Source organism: Astyanax mexicanus, chromosome 2, assembly GCF_023375975.1.
Source record: "Astyanax mexicanus isolate ESR-SI-001 chromosome 2, AstMex3_surface, whole genome shotgun sequence".
NCBI classification, from domain to species: domain Eukaryota; kingdom Metazoa; phylum Chordata; class Actinopteri; order Characiformes; family Acestrorhamphidae; genus Astyanax; species Astyanax mexicanus.
The window spans coordinates 36583419-36606283 of NC_064409.1; the positions used below are offsets into that span (position 1 = coordinate 36583419).

Genomic DNA, 22865 nt, shown 5'->3' on the forward strand with positions numbered 1-22865 from the left:
GTTTTTTTAGGGTATCAAAAATATTAAATGTCAGTATCTTAGAAAAAACTAGAGAGTTTTAGGAAGATTTTATTTTCATAAGAACGGTTAATGATTGAGACCCAATGTAATTGTTATGAAGATTGTTATTGCAATGCTTGGAGTCCAGGGTGAAATGCTGCTTGGTACACACACACACATCAGACAGGCTGACTGCTTGCACTTAACATCTTCGTTTTTCCACTGCTGCTTTCCATGTTACTCAGATGTCCATGTGTGTGTTTCACTCTCTGTTTCTAAAGGAAAGGCAGTTTATCAGTGGTCTCTGACCTCTTGACCTCCACACACATCAGGTCTACCTCCTTATATTCCATGCCCAGCATGTAAGACATGCCCTGTAGGTCTCTGTAGTCATTTGTGTTTGTGTGCGTGCTTGTATCCGTGTATGACATCTAAATGCTCGTCATTGCTGTAAGTGTAACTGTGCTTGTTTAATAGTAGCTGCTCTGTCATTGGTGTTCAGTGCAGAGTCATGTGTTCACCTGGTGGCTGGCTGTATTTGTGTTTGCTAATAAGGAAGTTGAGTTGCACATTTTAAAAGCACGCACATTGTACTGTATTAATAATAGGGGTGGCCAGTGTGGGCCTAAAATAATATCATTATATTTTAGGGTATTTTTTGTGATAATGCTGTGCTTGGCAACATGCACTCTGGATAGAAATAAGAGACCACTTTAAAATCATCAGTTTCTCTGATTTTACTGTTTATAGGTATATATTTGAGTAAAATGAACATTGTGGTTTTATTCTATAAACCACTGACCACATTTCTCAAATACAAATATTCTCATTTAGAGCATGTATTTGCAGAAAATGAGAAATGGTCAAATAATGAAAAAGATGCAGAGCTTTTAAACCTATGTTTCTATATTTATATAGAAACAACAATTCTAATGTTTAAAGAGTTCAGAAATCAATATTTGGTGGAATTACCCTGATTTTTAATCACAGCTTTCATGCATCTTGGCATGTTCTCCTCCACCAGTCTTACACACTGTTTTTGGGTGACCTTATGCCACATCTGGCACAAGTATTGTTGTTGTTTCTAAATGAATATAAACTTGTTTTCTTTACATTATTTGAGGTCTGAAAGCTCTGCATCTTTTTCGTTAATTTGTCCATTTCTCATTTTCTGCAAATAAATGCTCTGAATGACATTTTTTTTTATTTGAGAGGCATGTTGGCAGTAGTTTATAGAATAAAACAATAATGATAATTTTACTCAAACATATATCTATAAATAGTCAAATCAGAGAAACAGATCATTTTTAAGTGGTCTCTTAATTTTTTTCCATTGCTGTATTTGATTAATATCAAAAAGATATTGCAAAAAAATGTTCAGTTTAATAGTGTTTTTAAACATTTTGTAGAAACAAATTTATCTGTAAACTTTTGTCTATTTTGTAAACAGCAACTAATAATATATACATTGAATATTTAATAATATAAAAATATATTAAATGTACAAAAAACATTTATCACAAAAGTGTAGAGTGCATAATATTATATAATACAGTACAAAATATTTACTGCATGCATATACATTGCAAATATAAACAATAATGCAAAAAATACCTATAAAGTTTTATAGTAAATAACAAAACAGCTAAAAAAAAAAAAAAAAGAATTCTGCTATTTGTAAAGGCCAGTGCAGGAATCCGCAGGAATGCAGGAATCCCATTTTATTATAATTAGGGGGTCTGCATTCACGAACACACACTAACTGGTGTCTGCTGTGTGTGTTTCAGTGGGCGTCTGATGCGGGATCGCTCTCAGTCCAGCTTCTCAGTTTCCTACAAGAACATGAAGAAGAGTCCCTCACTGCAGTCTCTGGACAACATCTCTATAGACAGCTACTTACTGGAGGACTGTGACTCCTACAGCCTGATGGAGAGAGGTACACACACACACACACACACACACACACACACACACTCAGACTCACACAATTAAGTGTTGCTGAAGTAACTGTCTCTACTCTGAAAACTTTCCAAGATTGTCTACGTTCAGGCACAAGAGTGATAGTGAGGTCAGGTACTGATGCTGGATGATTAGTAGTTGGAGTGGCTTTTCTGATAAAAAATAAAAGATGTTGGTATTTTTTTCAAGAGGAAATGGAGGCACTAAAATAAGACAATATTGATATTTTGTTATATTTTTCAATACGGTGTAGGGTTGCAGGAACTGATCCAAAAAAAAAAAAAAAGGTTCTAAACTTGATCAAGCTTTGTGTATCTCTTGATCCTAGTCTACAAACTAGCTTTGGATATTTGAAGAAACATAGAAGCACTGTTGTAAGTCGCTCTGGATAAGGGCGTCTGCTAAATACCATAAATGTAAATGTAAATGTAATCGCTTAAATTGATTAAAACCGATTATTAAAATTGTTGGCAACTAATTTAATAATTGATTAGTTGGGTCTACGTTTTAATAAACACATAAGTGTTCGAGAATCACAGCCGAGCGTGTATTTACATTTCTTAGACTGTTGCTGCATTGTTTAAAAATTAGAATTAAAATTAATATTAAACTTTAATTTTTAATAATTGTAGGTTGTGTGTTCCTTACTTATACTTGTATCCTTATAATTCCAACATTAGTGATTAAAAATCTTAAAATCTGAACAATATCTGGTGTGTATTTTCATTTTTTTTTATTTTTTTTTATCCAATAATAATCGATTAATCTGAAAAAAGTCAATTAACGGATTAATTGATTATTAAAATAATACTTGCAGCCCTAATACAGTGTCAATTCTCAAGAAAGTCTTGATCTTTAATTCAGTTTTATTGTATGGATGATTGGTGGCAGCAGTTGGTTCATAAAAGGACCGTTTCCTAGAGAGGGTTTAAATTTAGTCCTAGACTATTCTTTCCAGGAATAGACTTAGTGTCTGTCTGAGGAAAACTTCCCCCATTGTGTTTTGTGTAGTGACCTTTAATCAATAATCAATTATGCAAGATAATGGTATGACAGTTTGCCTCATGTATATATATATATATATATATATATATATATATATATATATATATATATATATATATATATATATATATATATATTTAAAAACGTAATCCTAAAACTCTAATATAATATATTAATTTATAATGTATCATCAGGTTTTTACCGATACACAATCCTGCTTTACATCCCTTTCTCTGGTGATTGGATCTGTCCATGTTTATATTAGGTTCATTTGTGCTCTAAATAATTTAATCCTTTGTTAATATAATGATGTTTTTCTGTGGAATTTTTACCAGCCTAATTTGTCTCCACGGACTTCTGGACCCCTGTTATAAGTGTAATTTTCTCTCAGAGCATTAGTCATACTGTGAAGGCCACACTGTCTGTGTGGTGACCACTAGATGGCAGCACTGAATCATGAACTGAAAGAGTGTCTTTGTTATGAAGTGTTTTTCGCTCTTTGTTGCAAGCACAGCTTTGCAACCCCTGTATGAGGATATTGTGCATTTTAGCCAGTAAGAACACGCTGCTCTTTTCATTACTCAGTTAAGCTGGGTTGTTACCATTATGTTGGAATATTTTTTTGTCCAGTAATATCAATCATTGTAACAAGATGACCTTGAATTGGAAGAACTGTCACAAATGTGTGTGTGTTTGTTTCTGTTTGTTTAATCATAGATGACGTGTCAATCTCTGCTTTCAAAGCTCCTCTGAGTGAGCCCTCTGTTCCAGAGAGAACAACAGAGGTAGAGGACGCAGATGATGCCCAGTCACCTGATGCGGTCAGTGCCACCTCCCAGAGCATCGACGAGCCCACCAAAGACCTGGTATGACCATCTGTTTCCTTCTTCCTGACATATCCCATGTTTTTTTTACAAATACTTTAAAAAAGAGGATTTAAATGCAATGCACTATGTGGAATTGAGCATGTCGTCAACTGATATTGTGTGAATCTGCCATTTGTAGTTTACACTGTTTACACTGTTTTAGAATTTTGTGGTGAATGCACCAATCATAATGATCTAAAATGACTTAAAATCCTTACATTTTCCCATCAGTGTGCCTTATAATCCGGTGCACCTGTATGAATTTTATCAGTCAGGTTATAAGAAGCAGTAAAGCCATTCTACTGAAGTACAGAGTTATACAGGAGTTTCAGTTTAGCCTGAGGTACTGAGGCTAGAGCAGTATTAGCATTAGCCGCTAACTGTGCTAAGCATTAGTTCTTTAGCCACTCAGTTGAGTATTATTGGCCTACAGCCTGCTCCTAACCCTGGCTAGCAGTGCTGGAGCAGCATTAGAATATGCCGCTAACCGTGCTAAGCACTAGCTAGCTCTTTAGCAATTAAGAGGTGAGTATATCAGACTGTAGCCTGTGGGTTTACTGTGTTAAAACAAGCTCTGTTGGACGAACTGCTAGCTGATATCTCCCTGGCTCACCGCCGGAACACTCATGGTTCCTTAGTGTAGCACTGTCGGGCGGCATTTACCCGTTAATTTAGCCGCTAATGCTTAACCTCCTGCACCCAGCCTTAGTGAAAATCTGGAAAATATAAGCTTACTGTAAATAAATGAAAGTGCTTTACTCATCCAAATAAACAGTTTTCAGGAGAAGAATCTGTGTAGATTAACATCCAGCACTCGTTTGATTTTAAAAGAAAATGCTTTTTTTTTTTTTTTAAGAAATGCAGTTGTGTTTACTTAGCTTAGCTTTACTTAACTGAGATCCAGTCGTGTTTGCTCGCCATGAAACTCAGTGAACATTTTTTTTCTCAGCCTGTGCGGGAAGCCTTTTAAGAAAACCAAACAAGAGTTGCATAACATCCCATATTATGTGGAACGTACAGAAAGGAAATAAGAAAGGAAATGGAGAAACAGTCAATAATGAGCTATAAGAAGGGCAACAATATGGTATTTAACCTTTTAAGTAAGATACTTTATAACACAATAGGCTTAGTATGAACAGAACTCAAAATATAAACATGTAACATGAATATTGTCAGTACACTGACTCAACTGCATAGGACATTATGAAAGGAGCATAATTAGATGAACTAATTGAACTAGATACAGTGCAGATACATTTGACATCGATATACTTTTAAATATTTTATTTTGTCTTTTCTATATTATAAAATCTTATAAATGTATATACATGCTATGATATTATTGTATCGTAATGTATTGTACTTTATATTAGGGCCAAGACATTTCTCTTTCTTTTCCTTTCCCATTAATAATACTAATATATTTATGTGTGCATGTGTCCCCCTCCTTAGGTCTCTGTGCTGGTGCTGAAAGTCCACTCTGTGTGTGGCTCTTTGGACCTGAGAGGTGATAACACTGCAGTGGCTCTGGAGGTGGGGCAGGTCCGGCCCAATCAGCTGGGCAATGTCAGTCTACGCCAGTATCTTAGCAACCGCAGCCTCAGTAAGCCCACCTCCTCAATAGTCTGTGTGTGTGTGTATGTGTGTGTGTGTGTGTGTGTGTGTGTGTGCCATTGCATGTGTGTCCTGATAGTTCAGCTTCTTGTAAATGTGTTGTTTAATTCTTTGCAATCCCCTCAGGTTTAGTCTGTTCCACACCACTAACTGCTGTTGAGTGCATTGAAGGTATTGTGTGTGTGTTTTTGTGTGTGTGTTTGCATATGTGTGTGTGTGTGTGTGTGTGTGTTTATATATTCGGTTATGTGAGTGTGCACATGTTGTTGTTTTTGTGTTGTGATGTATTATGCATATTGAATGTGAATGTGTTTGGTAACATTTTGCATCCCTTTAGGTTTAATCTGTTCTGCACCATTAATGACCACTCAGACCAGTGAAGGTAGTGTGTGTGTGTGTGTGTGTGTGTGTGTGTGTGTGTGTGTGTGTGTTTTGTCTTTATAATCAGAGATTTTGGGGGATTGCCGTGGTAAGTGTGTGTGCATGTGTTTGAAAATGTAAACCACAGAATGAGCTTAAATCAGTCATATTCACTCTAATGGATGCATTTATATCTTTATTATTTATTGTTTTCTTTATTAATGAGCCTTTTATAAAGACATATAAGTGCCATACCACTCATGCGAGCACGCTCACACACACACACACCCACCTCTGTACTTACACACTCACCAGCTTTGTGGTTCTGCTGAGGGGACTCAGCTGTCACAGCCCACTGAGTGTTGCAGAAGCAGAACTGCTGCTTCAGGAGAACTTAAACTACACACACACACACACACACACAAACCAAGCTCCACAGTGAAATGCTGCCCCCTCTCTCATTTAATCCCTCAGCTCTGGTTTCTCTTCACTGATTCTTCAGCTGCTGTTTTTCAGCCATTTCTCTTCATATCTCTGTCCTGCACACACAAACTCATTTACACTCACACACTCTCTCTCTCTCTCTCTCTCTCTCTCTCTCTCTCTCTAAATTCTACTTTTAAAGAGAACAGCTTTAGTCTCTTCATCTGTAAGGTAACAGGGCTGATCTCGCTGCAGTCGCGCGGGGCAGATGGTTTAGAAGCTGAAAGGCGCGAGAGCTCCCCGGTGTTGCAGTGCACGGGTGAGCTCCAGGCTGTTTCTCTGTCCGAGTGAAGATGAGCTTTAGATAAAGCAGCGTCGTGATCACGTTTAGAGCTGAATCGCACCGCTGCAGGCCATACGCGCCACTAATCTGCGTGATCAAAAAGATAGAGGGAGATCAAAGATTCCTCTGTGTCTTATTCTCTCTCACTTACTCTCACTCTCTCGCACTCACACCCACACTCACACTCAATCTGCCTCGCTCTGCTGGATGCATGCTTAAGCGATCATTCAGGAGGCCGTCTTTTGTGAGGATGCACGGTTGCAGTTTCGATTGGACACTTTAGAGAAATGTCCGGTGGACAGACGAGGAGTGCACGAAGAATTAATGGTGTGTGCTTTAGCCAAGCTCAATCTGAAGATTCTGTGGAATAAATGTTTCAGTAAACATTGTTCTTTGGGAGCAAAGGCGATTGTTGCCCACTGCTCCAGGCATGTGTCCACACACATAATATCACAAGGGGTGGCACAGTGGGTGGCTTAGTGGTAAACGATTTTGAGTTTCCATGTTCTACCTGTGTCTGTATGGGTTTCCACTGGGGACACTGGTTTCCTCCCACAGTCCAAAAACATGAATATCAGGTTAATTAAATACTTTAAGTTGATCTGGTTGGTAAATGCTGTAGTGCACCATGCTGTAGTGCAGTCCTCCAGGTGGACAGTCGTTTCCGGTTGAGAGTACCCTGTGCGCTATTCGCTGCCGCTTCTCACCAGTGTGTGGATGAGGGCTGTGTATAAATGCCTGTGTATAAAAAAGCGTGATTGTAAAGTGTCCTTGGGTTTCTAGAAAGCTATATAAGCTATATAAGTGTAACATTCATTTATTCAAGGTTACATTCCACCTGTGTGTCATGCACAAGCTGCTGAAAGATTTATGCTTTTTCTCTACTGGTTTCAAAGAGAATAAACTGGTGTAAATAAATGGTGATTTAATGAAGCAAGGCTGGCTGGTATAGGAGGAGTTGCATTTTTTTCCAAAATTAAAGGATTTTAAGTACACTTTATAGTGCAAAAAATACGGATTTAAACAGTGCCAGTCAAAATATTTTTTTTTCTCTTTGTGTTTTTTTTTTTTTTTTTTTTTTACATTGTAAATTTTATATTGATGACGTTAAAGACATACAGAAACACATGCAATTATTTTGTAAAGAAAAAAAATGAAACAAATCAGAATATGTTTTATACTTTAGATTATTCTAAGCACCACATTTACTTTTGAGGACAGAGGATGGGTAAAAGCATTAGGGTACTCTGATCAAGCCTGGAATGAGAAAAACTGCTTTGGGACATCCCTATTTATAATAAATTGGTTCTCTATTGTCCATTGTGTCTCTCTCATGGCTTTTTATCCCTTTACTGCTGCACTTGCTCTATTACATTACCAGAAGTTGCTGGTGTATCAAAGTCTTTAGTTTCACAGTGTTCAGCTTTCTCTTACCATTCACTTATTTATGGTTTGTGGATTTTGTGGATGCATGCATGATTTAACATCAGTTCGTTCTTGTATTGCAGAAGCAGTTTATGCTCGTTTTGTTGAATGGTTTGCTGAACTTAACTGCTAGTATGATGCTGCAAACTCTGAATAAGATTTATTAGATGTATACATTGTGTAAAGGAAGCATTACTTTAATGTCCTGTTCCCCATTTGATTGCAGCAATATATGTATACAGTGAAGTTTGGACATTCCTTCTCATTTATTGCTGTTGCACTATCCTCAGGCTAGCAGTGACACTGAGGTGTTTAAAAACTCCAGCAGCACTGCTGTGTCTGATCCACTTATGTCCGTGTCCCTGCAATACTGACAATAAACTACCTGACCATTGAAGAACAGGGTGAAAGGAGGATAATAAAGTATGCAAGAAAAAAAAGAACTACAGTCTGTATTTATAAAACTACAAATGTTTTTCTACAGTATATGAATCATTGGAGCTGAAAAAAAGGATAATGTGTGTAGAAACAACATGGTCATAATGCTATACATAAACTGTGTTGTTTGTAATCACATCATATACAGTACAACACAAAAATCAGAGACCACCCTTCATGCATTTCATTTCCAATCAAGTCATTAAAAACGCAGGGATGTTTTTTAAGGAGATGGGGATAAAAAGCTGTTTGAAATAAATGTGGAAAATGCCCTAATGACCGTAACAAAGCGGACCACCAATACTGTTCTAGTCAGTTAAAATAAGGACTGGCCACCCAGTCCAGACTTCAACATTGTTAAATGTGCTTGAGGGGACTTGAATATAATGAGAAGAGAAAATGCTTAAACTTCTGGAAAACTGAAAACTGTAATAATGTTAAAAATGGACTCACTAAATACTAAAGTCCCTTATATTAGCTTTGTTAATTAAGACAGTGGAAAATCCAGGATTTTTATAGGATGCCGTTATTTTGAAGTTATTCGCGTTTGTTTGTTGCTACTAGAATCTCTCATTTACTTCTGTTTCTGTTTTGCTTCTATGTATATATAATCTGCAAATTTTAACATTTTCTGAGATTTTATAACTTTGTGTACACATTTGACATAAAATTAACATCATTAAAGTGGCAGTCTGTATTATTTTGTTTCTAAACTGAAAGCAGAAGCATTTCTGAGTGGAAAATAGACAAAATATTTTGTTTAATGGTACCAGTGTGCTGGAATGACTATCCCTGCTAAGTCTAGGATAGTTCTTCTGGCCACGTCCTGCGTCTTTACGTACTGACAGCACACGTACGGCCTCTAAAAGAAGATTCGGCTCAGTTTTACTGAACACGAGCGGCTGGTGGAGCAATGGAGACTTCAGAAAAGAAAACTCAGAGCTCAGTAGCTCATTTACTCACAGTAAAAACAAAAGAAACAAAGGAGTGAAGATTCTGACCGAGCGCACTCTCCCTCTCTGACTGAACATAACCTGGAATCGGATTAATTTGCTCTGAAAGTAGACCACATCACACCCACCCAGTTTAAAATGATTCTTCCGCATGCTCTGTGCAATTACCCATTCTCACCAGAGAGGACCCTAAATCCCCAAATTTACGGACATCAGCTTTAAAGTCTCCTTCCCAATTTTACACACATTTTGCTTTACATATACAATATACAAAAAACTCTAAAAATCCAGCGTTTTATTCATTTTTTAAGACCTTTTTACTCTTTTACAAATACAGTCAGTTCAAAACATCTTTTTCATTATAAGCCGTAATCAAACAAGGCATTCCTGTTGGGCTCATTAGTGGCAGTAGAATTCCATCTACCTATAATCTGATCACCCCCCTCAGGCAAAGGACAGATAGATGACTGATAGGACAGGGCCAATCAAACTTCAACTGGGACCATTGGCAAGTTGGCGCCAAAAGGTTCAAGTTTATCTGCTGTATAGGGTCCTATTCTGTTGGAAATACTTATTTAGAGGTGCAACAAAACCTGTTTTTGGTGTCCAGAAAAAAATGCATGCATGTGTGTGTGTGTGTGTGTGTTCTCTTTTTCTTTTGACAGAACTGTCTACCTTCACTCTTTCAATGTAACATAGGTAGTGTAAATCTAGGATAAACTTTACATAAGCTTTACTCTCATTTAAAAGAAGACGGATGGGACTTGTCCAGCTCACACAGCTTTATCACTTCTTACTGATTTTCTTTGCAGTGTTTAGTTATATTTCTGCTTTTTTTCTATACAAACGTTGCTGCATGTTTAATATAGAACTATGTTATCACAGAATTGTTTAAAAAAAAAAAATCTAGGGATGCACCGATTTGCCTTTTCTGCAACTGAAATGATTTGGTTAAATAAACAAAAAATATTTATACTAATACATATTGTGCTTTGATGCTTGATGAAATGTCTGGTGGGATGTTGAAATGTTTTGTGTTCAGTAAATATATTTAAAGGGGAGATGATAAGATAAACTAACTTTTTTGTGTAATTTTGTAATTCCTTGCAGCAAAAAAAAAACAAATCAGTTGAATCAATTGTAATTCAAGTTTGGTATTCAGGAATCATATGCCTCAATGAGCTGTTTGGATGTGATGTCACAATAAGGAAACTGCATAGAACCACCCTGACACCACCCCTCACTCGTCAACCGCCACCAAAGCCCCACCCACTAGATTGTTTGAAATATTTTTCGGTGCATCCCTATTTTTTTCTGTAAAGTAAAGTGAAGTAAAGCAAGTCTTCAGTGTGTGATGAAATGTTGCATTGTGTGTATCAGACTCTGGTTCAGGTCAGGACCCCAGCAGTCAGCAGCTGAGTCCAGAAGTGTCCCTCCGGCTGGAGAGTGGTCCAGGGGCGGCGGCTCACTCTCCTCTGGCTGAACATAACGGCTTCCTGCAGTGTCGCCTCCAGGCCTTCAGCGCTGACTTCCTCACTACATCCCTGAGAAACCTCGCCATCTTCCTGGAGGATGACTCCGCCTCCCAGGTCCTCCCCATGGAGATCACCATCAAAGATACACATGTGAACCTGAAGGTATGTGCATGAAATGTGAATTGTATCTACTGAATGTAGCAAATAAAAAAAATCTCCTAATAATTTTTTTAACTAATCACATTTGTGACTTGTCTGTAGACAAGGATATATTTACTTATTGTGAATTTGATTATTTATTGTCACTTGTTCAATATATTTTAATGAAAAAAAATCGTAAACATTTATTATGAAAAAAAGATATGTAATTGCATTAAAGTTCCCATATCCTAGATGTTTTCTGACGCTCGCTCCTTATGAAAATTATATGGTTTTAAATACCATAAATACCATAAAACAGTTGGTATTTTATTTGAACATGACCATTTTCTATCTTCACTACACTTACCATATTTTTCGCACTATAAGGCACACTTAAAATCCTTAAATGTTTTTTTTATTTTTTTTATTGTCAGTGCGCTTTATAATCCAGTGTGCTTTATGTATGAATTATACCAGTCAGGTTGTAAGGAGCAGTAAAGCCACTCGGCTGGTGTAGTATTAGCATTAGCTGCTAACTGCACTTAGCGCTAGCTCTTTCGCTGTTCAGAGGTGAGTATATTGGACTGTAGCCTGTTTGTTTAATCTGTTAAAACAAGCTGCTTGTACTTAGGGTTCCTCAGTGTAGCTCTGTCATGTCAGTCGGCATTTAGTGGCGCTAATCACTGCTAACCGCTGCTAACTGAGGCTAGCACTGCTACTACCCGTGCAAAAGTAATGGAAATCTAAGCTTACTGTAAATAAACGGAGGCACTTTACTAACCAAAATAAACACTTTTCAGTAGAGAAATCTGTGTAGACTAACATCAAGCGCTTGTTTGACTTTGAAATAAAATGTTTTTTTTTTTTATTTATTAGTTTTGTTTACATGGGCTCCCCCAGCGAAGAGACCTGCTGATTCAGAAGGGAAACATGGCGACACGGCTGTTTTTTTACTATTGTCTCTTAAAATGCACATTACAATCCAGTGCAGTTTATGTATAAAAATAAACCTGAAAATAGACATTCATTTATAGTGCGCCTTATAATCTGGCGTGCCTTAAAGTCCGTAAAATATGGTATATATATGATATGCAGTGACCTGCAAATGTTTGGGCATCTCTAGCCAAAAGTCCTGTTATTGTGACATTGGTGTGGGCAATATGACTCCTAAATAACGTTAATAATTTGATGGTATTTCTGTGATCTGTGATTTTTGGCAATATGACAAAACCCTTTTAAACATTCAGTAGAAACCAATATAATCTGTAAACTTTTGTCTATTTTGTGAAAAGCAATACTTTGTATTTTGTATAAAATAATAATAATAATGTAATAAAATAAATAACGTAACAGAAATTCCTTTAAAGCTTCACAGAAAATGGAAAACATTTTATAATATAAGTATCACAATTATCGCTGATATTACCACATTTTTTATTGTGTACAATTTGATATGGCAAACCCCTGCTGTAAATAGTAGAATATGAACTGATCTACAAAAGGCATAAAGTAAAAATTGTACACACACTGTAAACAACATTAGCATATAATTATTAGAGAGAAAAAAATAAAAGCAGGATCATGCACCTGAGATAACTTACTGTCTCAGACCTTAATTAACTCTGGAGAACTATGGCTTGTTCGCAGTCATCATTAGAAAAGGCCACGTCATGCACTATGAAAATTGCCTCCATAACAGGAGAAAGCTACAGGAAGATGGTAACGTGTTTTCAGGTAGCCATTTTCACAGATCATAATGCATTTAGGAAATATCAATTAATAGAAATGGTGGATAGCAAAAAAAAAAAACTGATAGGATTGCTGGAAAGGCAAAGATAACTTGCCATTTTACTGACTTGTCAGACTCTGGAGTAGTGGTGCACTGTTGTACAGTGTCATGGAGGAAAGAAAATCTACTTTTCTTACCTTTCCTGCATCCTCACTACACATTTAATGTGAAGCTTTCGAAGGAGCATATAGACAAACCTGATTCATTTTGATAACAATTCCTGTGGACTTCATGCTTAGTGAAAATAGAAGTTGTTTACAAAGAACAGAAGTATGTATTGAGTGATACTGTGACGCAGAGTTTCATCATCAATTGTTAAGCATGGTGGGGGGTCAACCATTAAATGATTACAAAAATGTTTTCTCTTCTAACTGTAGTTCAATAAAAAATAAATCCAAAATGTGTATTCATATTTGTCAACCCCAGCACTGCTGAGGTAAATGTATTTCTAAAATTTCTAAATATTTATAGAAAGGTTACATTAGGAATTACATGCCTTTCCATGCAACATTTATGGTAAATCACATAATCCTGCTAAAGCTGGCTGCTATGTGTGTGTTTGATGTAGGATGATGGTCCCAGAGATAACCCGTCAGAGCCGGAACCCACCCCCGTCTCCCTACACATCCACAATCTCCTGGTGCACCGCCGAGATGACGGCTCGTTCCACATTGGAGGTTACTCATCCCACTCTGCTGCTCTCTCTCTTTCTCTCCTTGCTTTCCTCCTTCTTGGATGTTCTCTTTCCTTTTGTTCTCTGCATGTTTTTACGCTATCGATTTACCTCACTGGCCTTTACTGAAACCTTTTTATAAAAAAACTTTTGCCTCTTATTTTTTGATTTTGTGACTGACAGAATGATGCCTGTTTTGTATTGGCCCCTCCCCTTTTTCTCCCATTGGACAGTTGAGCGTGCTGCAGAGGCAGAGCCTCAGAAGGCGGGGCCTGTGACTGACAGCAGGCTCAGCTCTGTGCCTGAAGTTCCCGTAGGCGTGGCCTGTGAGCCGAAAGCCACTCAGACTGCACCTCTGTCACCCACAAGCCCCCTCCCCGCCAGTAAAGACAAGGTATAGAGAAAAATAAACACAGCTGTTTGTTCGAATATGATTCCTGCATGCTGCAGACTCTGTACACCCGTTTTAGAGCATCTGGAGAAAACATCTGGAGTCTTTCAAGCTTTCACTTTAGCCCTCGTCTACAGATGCAGTCTGGCATTAACTGAACACTAAACATTCATCTATATGGCTGGTCTAGCTGATAAACATATCTCTTACTAGAGAAGAACAAAAACGTCGCTTTGACATGTCTTTACAGCATAATTAGTGCTTCAGTTTTTTGTTCAGTTATGCTTTGCTAAAATATACAGCTCTGGAAAAAAATAGGAGACCACTACAGTTTCTGAATCACTTTCTCTGATGTTGCTATTTATAGGTTAATGTTTGAGTAAAATGAACATTGTTGTTTTATTCTATAAACTACGAACATTTCTCCCAAATTCCAAATAAAAAGATTTTCATTTACAGCATTTATTTGCAGAAAATGAGAAATGTATTTTAGACCTCAAATAATGCAAAGTTGTAAAGAGTAAATGTAAGGTTTAAGAGTTCAGAAATCAATATTTGGTGGAATAACCCTGTTTTTAAATCACAGTTTTAATGCATCTTGACATGTTCTCCTCCACCAGTCTTACACACTGCTTTTGGATAACTTTATGCCACTCCTGGTGAAAAAATTAAGCAGTTCAGCTTGGTTTTATGGCTTGTGATCATCCATCTTCCTCTTGATTATATTCCAAAGGTTTTTAATTTGGTGAAATCAGAGAAACTCATCATTTTTAAGTAGTCTCTTATTTTTTTTCCAGAGCTGTATTTACTTCAGTTGTTGTTGTGTAGTATTTTCCCACTTTCTCTACCTCATAGAACCTTAAGAATCAGTATAAAATTGGTATTGGTACTGCTCTATTAGATGAACATAAGTGAATCTACAGAGGAGAGGAAAGTGAAAGCTTTGTAAGACGCAGAAAGTTTGTATTGATTTATTTATTTACTTATTTATTTAATATCTAAAACCTAGTAGTGGGCAATATGGTGGTTAATCTGTTAGGAAATAAAAAAGCATTAAACTGCTTCTATACCCCAGCTTGTCAAAAAAGCAAATTTTACCATAAGGGAGAGCTTATGGCCCTACCTTTGCCAACGCCGTAGCCTACACCACAGCCTGATGCACAATTTCCCAGAAATGTTACTAAGCATCACGGACAGCGTTGACTGTGATTGGTCCGCTGGGCCTCATGTTCCTGCCCACTCATTCTCACCTTCTCGGTTTAAACTGAGGAGCGACGCAGGTTTGCGGACGCACAAACCCATAAGTATACGCACTCGGACGGGGGTGTGGGTCAATTTTCTGGACTAGTTTAATCCCCTGGACCAGTAAGAAGTCTGATCCAGGAATCACTTGTGTAAAAACTTCCATAATGAGTGCTCTTTAGCCTGTTGTAAATGTCAGCCATATCGGTTAGGTTTGTTTTTTTATTGTTTTGTCCAAAAAATATTTACATTAGTGGTTAAAAAAAATAACCAATAACGCAACAGTGTGGCGATTCAAAATTGTCCATTATTAATTATTGGTTGTTCAGATCAGCAATGTCCGTTAAATATATCATATAGCAGACGAACACAGTGATATTTGAGAGGTGAAATGAAGTTTATAGGATTTACAGAAAGTGTGCAAAAATACCTTTAGCACTAATTATTTGAACACAAAATTTGTTTGGTAAACTCATTGACCCTTGACCTACATACACTATGAGAAAGGGTTAAGGTGGCCAGCTGCAAGTATTTCTCCTCTTTGCATCTTCTCTGTAGAGTGGAAACACGAGAGCCTCAAAACACAACTCTCAAATAACCTGCACAAAGATTGTTCATCATCATGGTTTAGAGTAAGGATATAAAAAGCTCAAATCTCAGAGATTTCACCTGTCATTTTCCACTGTGAGGAACATAGTGAGAAAATGGAAGAACCACAGACTCAGTTCTAGTTAAGGCACGTCATGAAAAATCTCAGATAAACGGAGGAGAAGGATGGTGAGAACAGTCATAGTCGATCCACAGATCAGCTCCAAACACCTGCAACATCATCTTGCTGCAGATGGAGTCACTGTGCATCGTTAAACTAGTCAGCTCACTTTACACAAGGAGAGGCTGTATGGGAGAGTAATGCAGAAGAAGCCTTTTCTGAGCACACGCCACAAACAGAGTCGCTTGAGGTATGCTAAAGCTGAAGCACATTTAGACAAGCCAGCTTCATTTTGGAATAAAATGCTGTGGACTGATGAAACTAAAATTGAGTTATTTGGAGGACGGTATGCATGGCAGAAAGAAAACACAGCATTGTAAGACAAACACTTTACTGCTCCCCACAGTAAAATACACAGTGGTTCCATCATGCTGTGGGTCTGTGTGATCAGTGCAGGTAGTGAGAATCTTGTTAAAGTTGAGGGGCACATGGATTTCAGTCAGTATCAGCAGATTCTTGAGAACAATGTTCAAGAATCAGTGAGAAAGTTGAAGTTGCGCCGAGGCTGGATACTTCAACAACCCATAACAATGACCTTAAACACTGCTCAACATGATTTTACCTCAGAAATACCAGCCACTTAACGTGGCTGCTTAAAGAATACCAGTAGTCTCGTTTGTTTAAACACAAACTTGAAACTAGAATTTAAATGTCTGGATGTTGTTTAAACATGGATTTTTTATACTTAGTGAGTAAATATGTAATCTGTTGTGTTTGGGCACTTTTTTGGAGACACAGACTTAGTTAAGCCATTTCTCCTATTTCTCCCATTGCGTTTCTATCCCCAGCACTTTGTGTAATGCGGTACTGTTACAGATTAACAATTAGTCGACAATGAAATTAGTAGTTGACAAATTTAAATGATTAACCTGGTTGACTTATATCGACTAATAGTTACAGCCTACTTTGCAGAACATGTTGTCCCTCTCATTAACTATTTTAATTATTCCAATATGTAATTCCTTTTGCTCCTGTTGCCCACTACTTCTATAGGCTATAGCTGTAGTCCTAGAATCTGTATTATTGTAAGTTCAGCTGCAGTCTGTTGCTGTTCATTTTGTGGTATAAATTACAGTAAGAGTGCCATCATTTTGACCCCTGCCCTAATTTTATTAACATAATTTATTAACAGTATACAATGCATACGAGATGCAATATGCTTCCCAGCTCACCACTGTCTAAACTCTGTCCCCTGTGCATCATCTTCCTCTTCACAGCTGCTGGTGGAGGAGAACGAGTGTTTGAAGCAGGAACTCTCCAGAACCAAGATGGCGCTCGCCGAGGCCCAGATGGAGAAGGACACGCTCCTGCACCAAATGAAGAGCCTCAAACTCAACTGTGGGGGGAGCACCAGCTAGTGAGCCTGCGTGTGCAGGACTGACACCAGCCAGCAGCAGCAGCAGCAGGAACAGGAACAGCAGCAGCGAGTTCGGAGGGGCCCGGCACCTGAATGGCAAAAGCTCAGTCAGTTCCTGGGCCTGGGCTTGAGCTGTGGGAGGACGGCGGTGTGTTTTCCTGATGGTGTGGGGTTTTTTTTTTATTATTATTATTCTGACCACACTCAGGGTCCACACACAAACACACACACATGCACACATATAATGTGGGCTGTGATCTAATGGCTAATGGGAGAGAGCCCAGTATCAGAGATCAGGCAAAAAAGAGCTGTACTGGAAAGGCCTAATCCTGAGATGGCTTGCTTTAAAGGCTGTGTCAATTCTCTTCTTCTTCTTCTTCTTCTTCTTCTTCTCTTCTTCTTTTAACTTTCTGATGGACTGCTTTTTTTTTTTTTCTTTATACAGTTTGAAAATGTCAGCTTGGTTGCTGTGTGTGTGTGTGTGGGGGTCAACCCGCACGACCCCACCAACAGAGACACAGACAAACTCTGGGGAGCGTGTGTGCGTGCGTGCGTGTGTCTGCCCGAATGCCTGCCTGTCTGCCTGCCTGTGTGTGTATGTGTGTGTGTGAGTACATTCCGTATTCATAGGCTCAGCCAATGGCCACTCTTAGTCTTACCCAAGGGTCAGTAAAACTCTGAATGTCATATCTTAAAAAGAATGTCTTAAAAAAATAAACTTTAAAACAAGACGAGTTTGCACAGCGCTGACCTGTATCAAGCAATCGAGCTGTTAACAATAATAGAATTGTGTTTGTGTGTACAGTAGGGATAACACAATGTATATTTTTTTCTTCTTTATTTTTTTCTTCTTTTCTTGTGTTTTGTACAAAAGCAGTAAGAATGACAGTGTTCCTTCGGGCGCCGAGTGGTCCAGCGGTCTAAAGTGCTGCCACTATGAGCAGGAGGTCGCAGGTTCGAACCCCAGCTCATGCAGCTTTGCCATCAAGCTGCCGGCGTCAGAGGGAGCAAAATTGGCCCTGCTCCCTCTGGGTGGGTAGATGGCGCTCTCTCCCCACATCACTCCTATGGTGATGTCTGCAGCACAGGGCGTCTGTGAGCTGATGTACCGGAGCCGAGCCGCTCTGGCTGCTCGGTAATGCTGCTTCAGCAGCAGCTCGAAAAGAAGCGGTGGCTGACTTCACATGTATCGGAGGAAGCATGTGTTAGTCTTCACCCTCCTGGTGTGTTGGGGCATTACTAGTGATAGGGGGAGTCCTAATGAGTGGATTGGGTAATTGGCCGTGTAAATTGGGGAGAAAAATGGGAAAAAAAAAAGAAAAAAAAAAAAAAAGGAATGACAGTGTTCCTGTGTAAATGTAAATGTGTGTGAATGTGTATGAACGCAGATGGGGGAAGGGAAAATTTTCTACCTTTACGTTTTAATACGCCCAGAAAGTGAAAGTCTTTTTTTTTTCCCTAAAAAAAAAGCCCTTTTAATTTCACTACAATTATCATTTCCATAATGCGACATTGCACTTAGCTGTTGATTGTCTGCGTACGCATAGCGGCACTTTGCGATCTGTAGTAATCATTAGTATAGTAGTCGTAGGAGAGAATCCTGCCAGTTCAGGCTCTCTGCTATGTGTGTGTGTGTTTGTTTGTGTGTGTGTGTGTGCGCGCTCTACCATTCTGTGTGTGTTCTAGTACATGTTTTCATTGAGTTTTATATGAGCTGAAGTGCTGCGCAGTGTTTGCAGTTATCATGCTGTGTGAGCATCATATCTGTGGAATTCTCAGTGGAGGTTCTAACAAAAAAAAAAAAAAAAAAGGCGCAAGTTGGGTTCTTGTGATTGCGTGTGGAGATGGCAGACAGCCCAAAAAAAGTTCCACATTATTATATGGCTTATATACTTTTTCTAGAGCAGTAATTCCCAACCCTGGTTCTGGAGGACCCTGAAGCCCTGCACATTTAAGGCCACTTAATGTTCATATTACAGGTTGGAAGTAAATGAGGTAAATCTGATTTCTTTTGTTTCTGTGTGACACAGATCTATTGTTTTTTTTTTACAGTGCTGTGTGGACACGTCAAATTTATTATTTTATGTCATAGGTGACACACTGAATTGGATATTTTCAATTACAAAACTGGTCAGTTCAGTATCTAGTATCCAGTAATCCAGTAAATATGTATGTAATTTGCAGCAAAGTGACTTAATGGTCAGTTTAGAATTTATAACATTTTATAACAAGTCAAGGAGAATGAAAAGACAAAAAAAAAGATGGCGAGATGAGAAAGTGAGTGCAAGTAAATGAGAAAATGGACAGCAGCAGTCATTTGAGGCCTTAAATGGACTGATGTGTTTATTTCAACAATATTACAAACTTGTGTCTCCGTGCAGTGTTCCGTATTCATTTCAAATGCAGTTTCAGATTACGGCTGCAGCCTCAAAGGAAAAAAAATAAAATAAAATCCTGACCATGGCTGAATAACCTGTCCTTTTCAGCAAGCTGGAGTGAATTCTCTGTAATAAGCTCAGCAGCAGCCCAAACTCATTTGCAGATCTTGAAAATCTGACAAGAATTAAAGTGAAACTTAACGCGAAGCATTGCTCTGTCACGCATGTATGCAACTTACAAAGTGTGAACCAATCAGATGTCAGATGTCAGATAGAAGTCACATTAAAAGATTGTGTGAGTTGCCTAAATTAAATATCAGATGTAAGAAAATCAGATTTGGATCACTTTTACTTAACATGTGAATGAAACATTATTTGCAAGTGACCAGATCAGATTAGTGTGTTTCGAGCTTGTGTGTCAGATATGCATAGACATCACAAGCATATCTGGATTGGTTGCTGCGGTAACGAGGTCGGTGTCATTAACTAACCTTTGGTGGTTTTCATGGATCCTTACACTTTCATCACTCTGGATTTGATAAGTTGTTGTTTATTTTTGTAAGTAGCGCAAAAGACACGTTGAAATCTGATTGGGACGTCCAGAGGATCTAGACAGATCCAGAAGACATACTTTCTGTTTCTGTACAGTTCTGACTGTAATCACATATTAAATTACCTCTAAATGTGGTTTGGCTCTGATTTGCAATAATCAGATTTCATGTGTTTTTGTCAGTCTGGATACAATCTACACATTTCAAAACGGGGTTTGAGATTGGATATGTCTCCAGTTTATGGGTCTGTACCATGAATGTGAACGCTCAGCATATGATTAGTGCCGTCATCATCATTCAGCCCTGCGCTAAATTTTGACTTCCTGCCAAAACCTGACGTCACACAGCACTATGAGCACAACATATTGCGCTGGTGATTCCTGTTGCTTTTAATTATAAAAAAACTATTGATATTAAAACGTCCTTCACAACATTCTGGCAGGGAGTTGGAATTTGGAACAAAACGGACAGTGCGGCACAGTAAACTGTGTGTGTGCACGCCGCTTCTGAGATTGATTTGTTCACAGACACAAATCACTTACATTTATGAATGTAAAGTGTCAGGATAGCCAAATCTGATCTGAGCCAAAAATCTGAATTGATTAATGAGGCTTGTAATGTAAATGTATCTTAAGTGTGAACAAGACATAACTAGAAGTGGCATATTAATGAGCTAAAAAGCTAATGACAGAAACAGAAATGCTAATGTTGTGTTCAGACTGCAGGGAAATCTGGTTTATTTAACAAATCAGATCTGTTAGATGACTGTATGCATCGTATGTCATTTTCAAGTGATCAGATTAGATTTGCATGTTCAGACATCATCACAACCGTATCTATATTGGATTCTAGGTGATGCACACGATGCATTGAAATCAGATTTGAGCAGTTAAAGGTCCAGAGTCTCCAGACTGAGACACGTCTCTGATTTTGTTCAAATATTTTTGTGTGTGATTTGCCTAAATCTGATTTAATGTGGTTTTTGTCTGTTTAGACTATCAAAAATCAATTTGGATACAAAGTAGATCTAACAAAAATCTGATTTTGGCCTGGCATTCTAAACAAAGCCTAAAATGTGCTGTGCAGGGGGTCTTCCAGGACCCAGAGTCCTTAGAGAATGTAATTTCTTGATTTAATTGATCACTTTATGCGTTCCTTTCTCTTATTTATACGAAGAGGACACCAGACCTGTGTTCTCATCATGTACAGTAATGCGTCTGTGTATAAAAATGCTTCTCAGTTCTTTCTAGACCAAAGCCCCAGTTCTTTATTCCTTTCCCTCCTCTTCTATCCCTCCATCCCTCGCTCCTCACAGCAGCCTCTACAAGTGCCTGTCGCTGCACGCCCTCTCCAGGGGCCTGGTCATCTGTCCTCTCTCTGAATGTGTTCCAGGCTTTTTTTTTTTTTTTTTTTTTTTTTCGTCAGGCTCTTCTTCTTTCTCTCGCTCGGTGGGAAAAGCGTCATCCATCAGCATCGAGCCCAGAGAGCCCGACTAACAAACACTTGATTGTACACAAACCTAAAAGAGGCAATGTGACCCCCTTCCCCTCTGCCTCTTCTTCACCCTGGCCCGTCCTCCACCCAAACCAAATCCACTCTGCAGTCACGTGTGAGCTCCACCCACTGAGCACAACCGGAAAATGTCACGAGGACAAGCAAGCAAAACTTGTAGAAGATTTAATATGTAAAAGCTGCTGAAACATCTGAAAATAAAAAGAATGAAAATGAATGTCTTTCTAAAAGCTGTCTGAGTGTGTTTTGGAAAAGTTCGCTATAAGCGTGTGTAAGATGGATGATCTTAATATAGTTACTGTTGTTAATGTGAAAAAAAAAAGTTCTGCTTATATAAAGTACCAGTCAAACGTTTTGACAGACTTTCTCATTCTGATGAACTTATCCTGTGCAACCAGAGGTAATTCTTGCTCTTTTTTTTCTGGGGCGGTCCTAATGAGAGCCAGTTTCATCATAAGGTTTTTGATGGACTTCATTACTTTTTCTTCATTTCAAATATGGTTTAGAACATTACTCAAATAGGACTATTCACTGTATACCAACTTTACCTATTTACAACTTTACAACTGATACACATTAAGAGACAACAAATACAAGTAAGTATTTCTTGAAAAGTTCAGCACAGCTGTTAACTTAAAATCATCCCAAAAAAATCCAGCCAAGATGTGCAAAGCTGTCCTCTAAACTAGAGGTGCTACTTTAAAGAATCTAAAATAGAAAACGCATTCTGGTTTAACAATTTTACTAATGCATTTTTTCATAGTTTTCATAGATGATTTGTGTATTAATTTATAATGCAGACAATTTTTAAATAATGAAGAATGTTATGGTGTGTCCAAACTTTTGACTGGTACTGTATATGTTTTACATTTTCTTATTATGACTTTCAAATATATATATCTTTTTTAGACTTGTCAGAGAGATTTTAGAATGTATGCCTCTAAAATAATCAATTTAGAAAGTTGAAATAACATATTTAATGATTATACAGCTCTGGAAAAAATAAGAGACCACTTCAGTTTATGAATCAGTTTCTCTGATTTTGCTTTTTATAGGTATATGTTTAAATAAAATTAACATTTTAGTTTTTTTCTTTAAACTGCGGACATTTCTCCCAAATTTAATATAAAAATATTGTCATTTAGAGCATTTATTTGCAGACAATAAGAAATGTCTGAAATAACAAACAAGCTTTGCAGAG

General features: G+C 37.9%; 1 protein-coding gene across 5 annotated transcripts in view; it reads left to right on the top strand.

Annotated features, from left to right (window-relative positions):
• uhrf1bp1l (UHRF1 binding protein 1-like) overlaps window positions 1–21894 on the top strand; it is a 66997-nt gene extending 45103 nt beyond the window's left edge. For 2 of the 5 annotated variants that reach the window (XM_015604735.3, XM_015604736.3), the window contains exons 15-22: window positions 282–362; window positions 1788–1936; window positions 3682–3830; window positions 5283–5433; window positions 10767–11023; window positions 13360–13468; window positions 13698–13858; window positions 17084–21894. In XM_015604735.3, coding sequence (XP_015460221.3) covers window positions 282–362; window positions 1788–1936; window positions 3682–3830; window positions 5283–5433; window positions 10767–11023; window positions 13360–13468; window positions 13698–13858; window positions 17084–17224 — 1198 coding nt within the window. In that variant the 3' untranslated portion in view covers window positions 17225–21894. The remainder of the gene's footprint in view (window positions 1–281; window positions 363–1787; window positions 1937–3681; window positions 3831–5282; window positions 5434–10766; window positions 11024–13359; window positions 13469–13697; window positions 13859–17083) is intronic. The other 3 variants (XM_015604739.3, XM_022671667.2, XM_015604737.3) reach the window with 2 other exon arrangements.
• The last annotated feature ends 971 nt before the right edge of the window (window positions 21895–22865 follow it).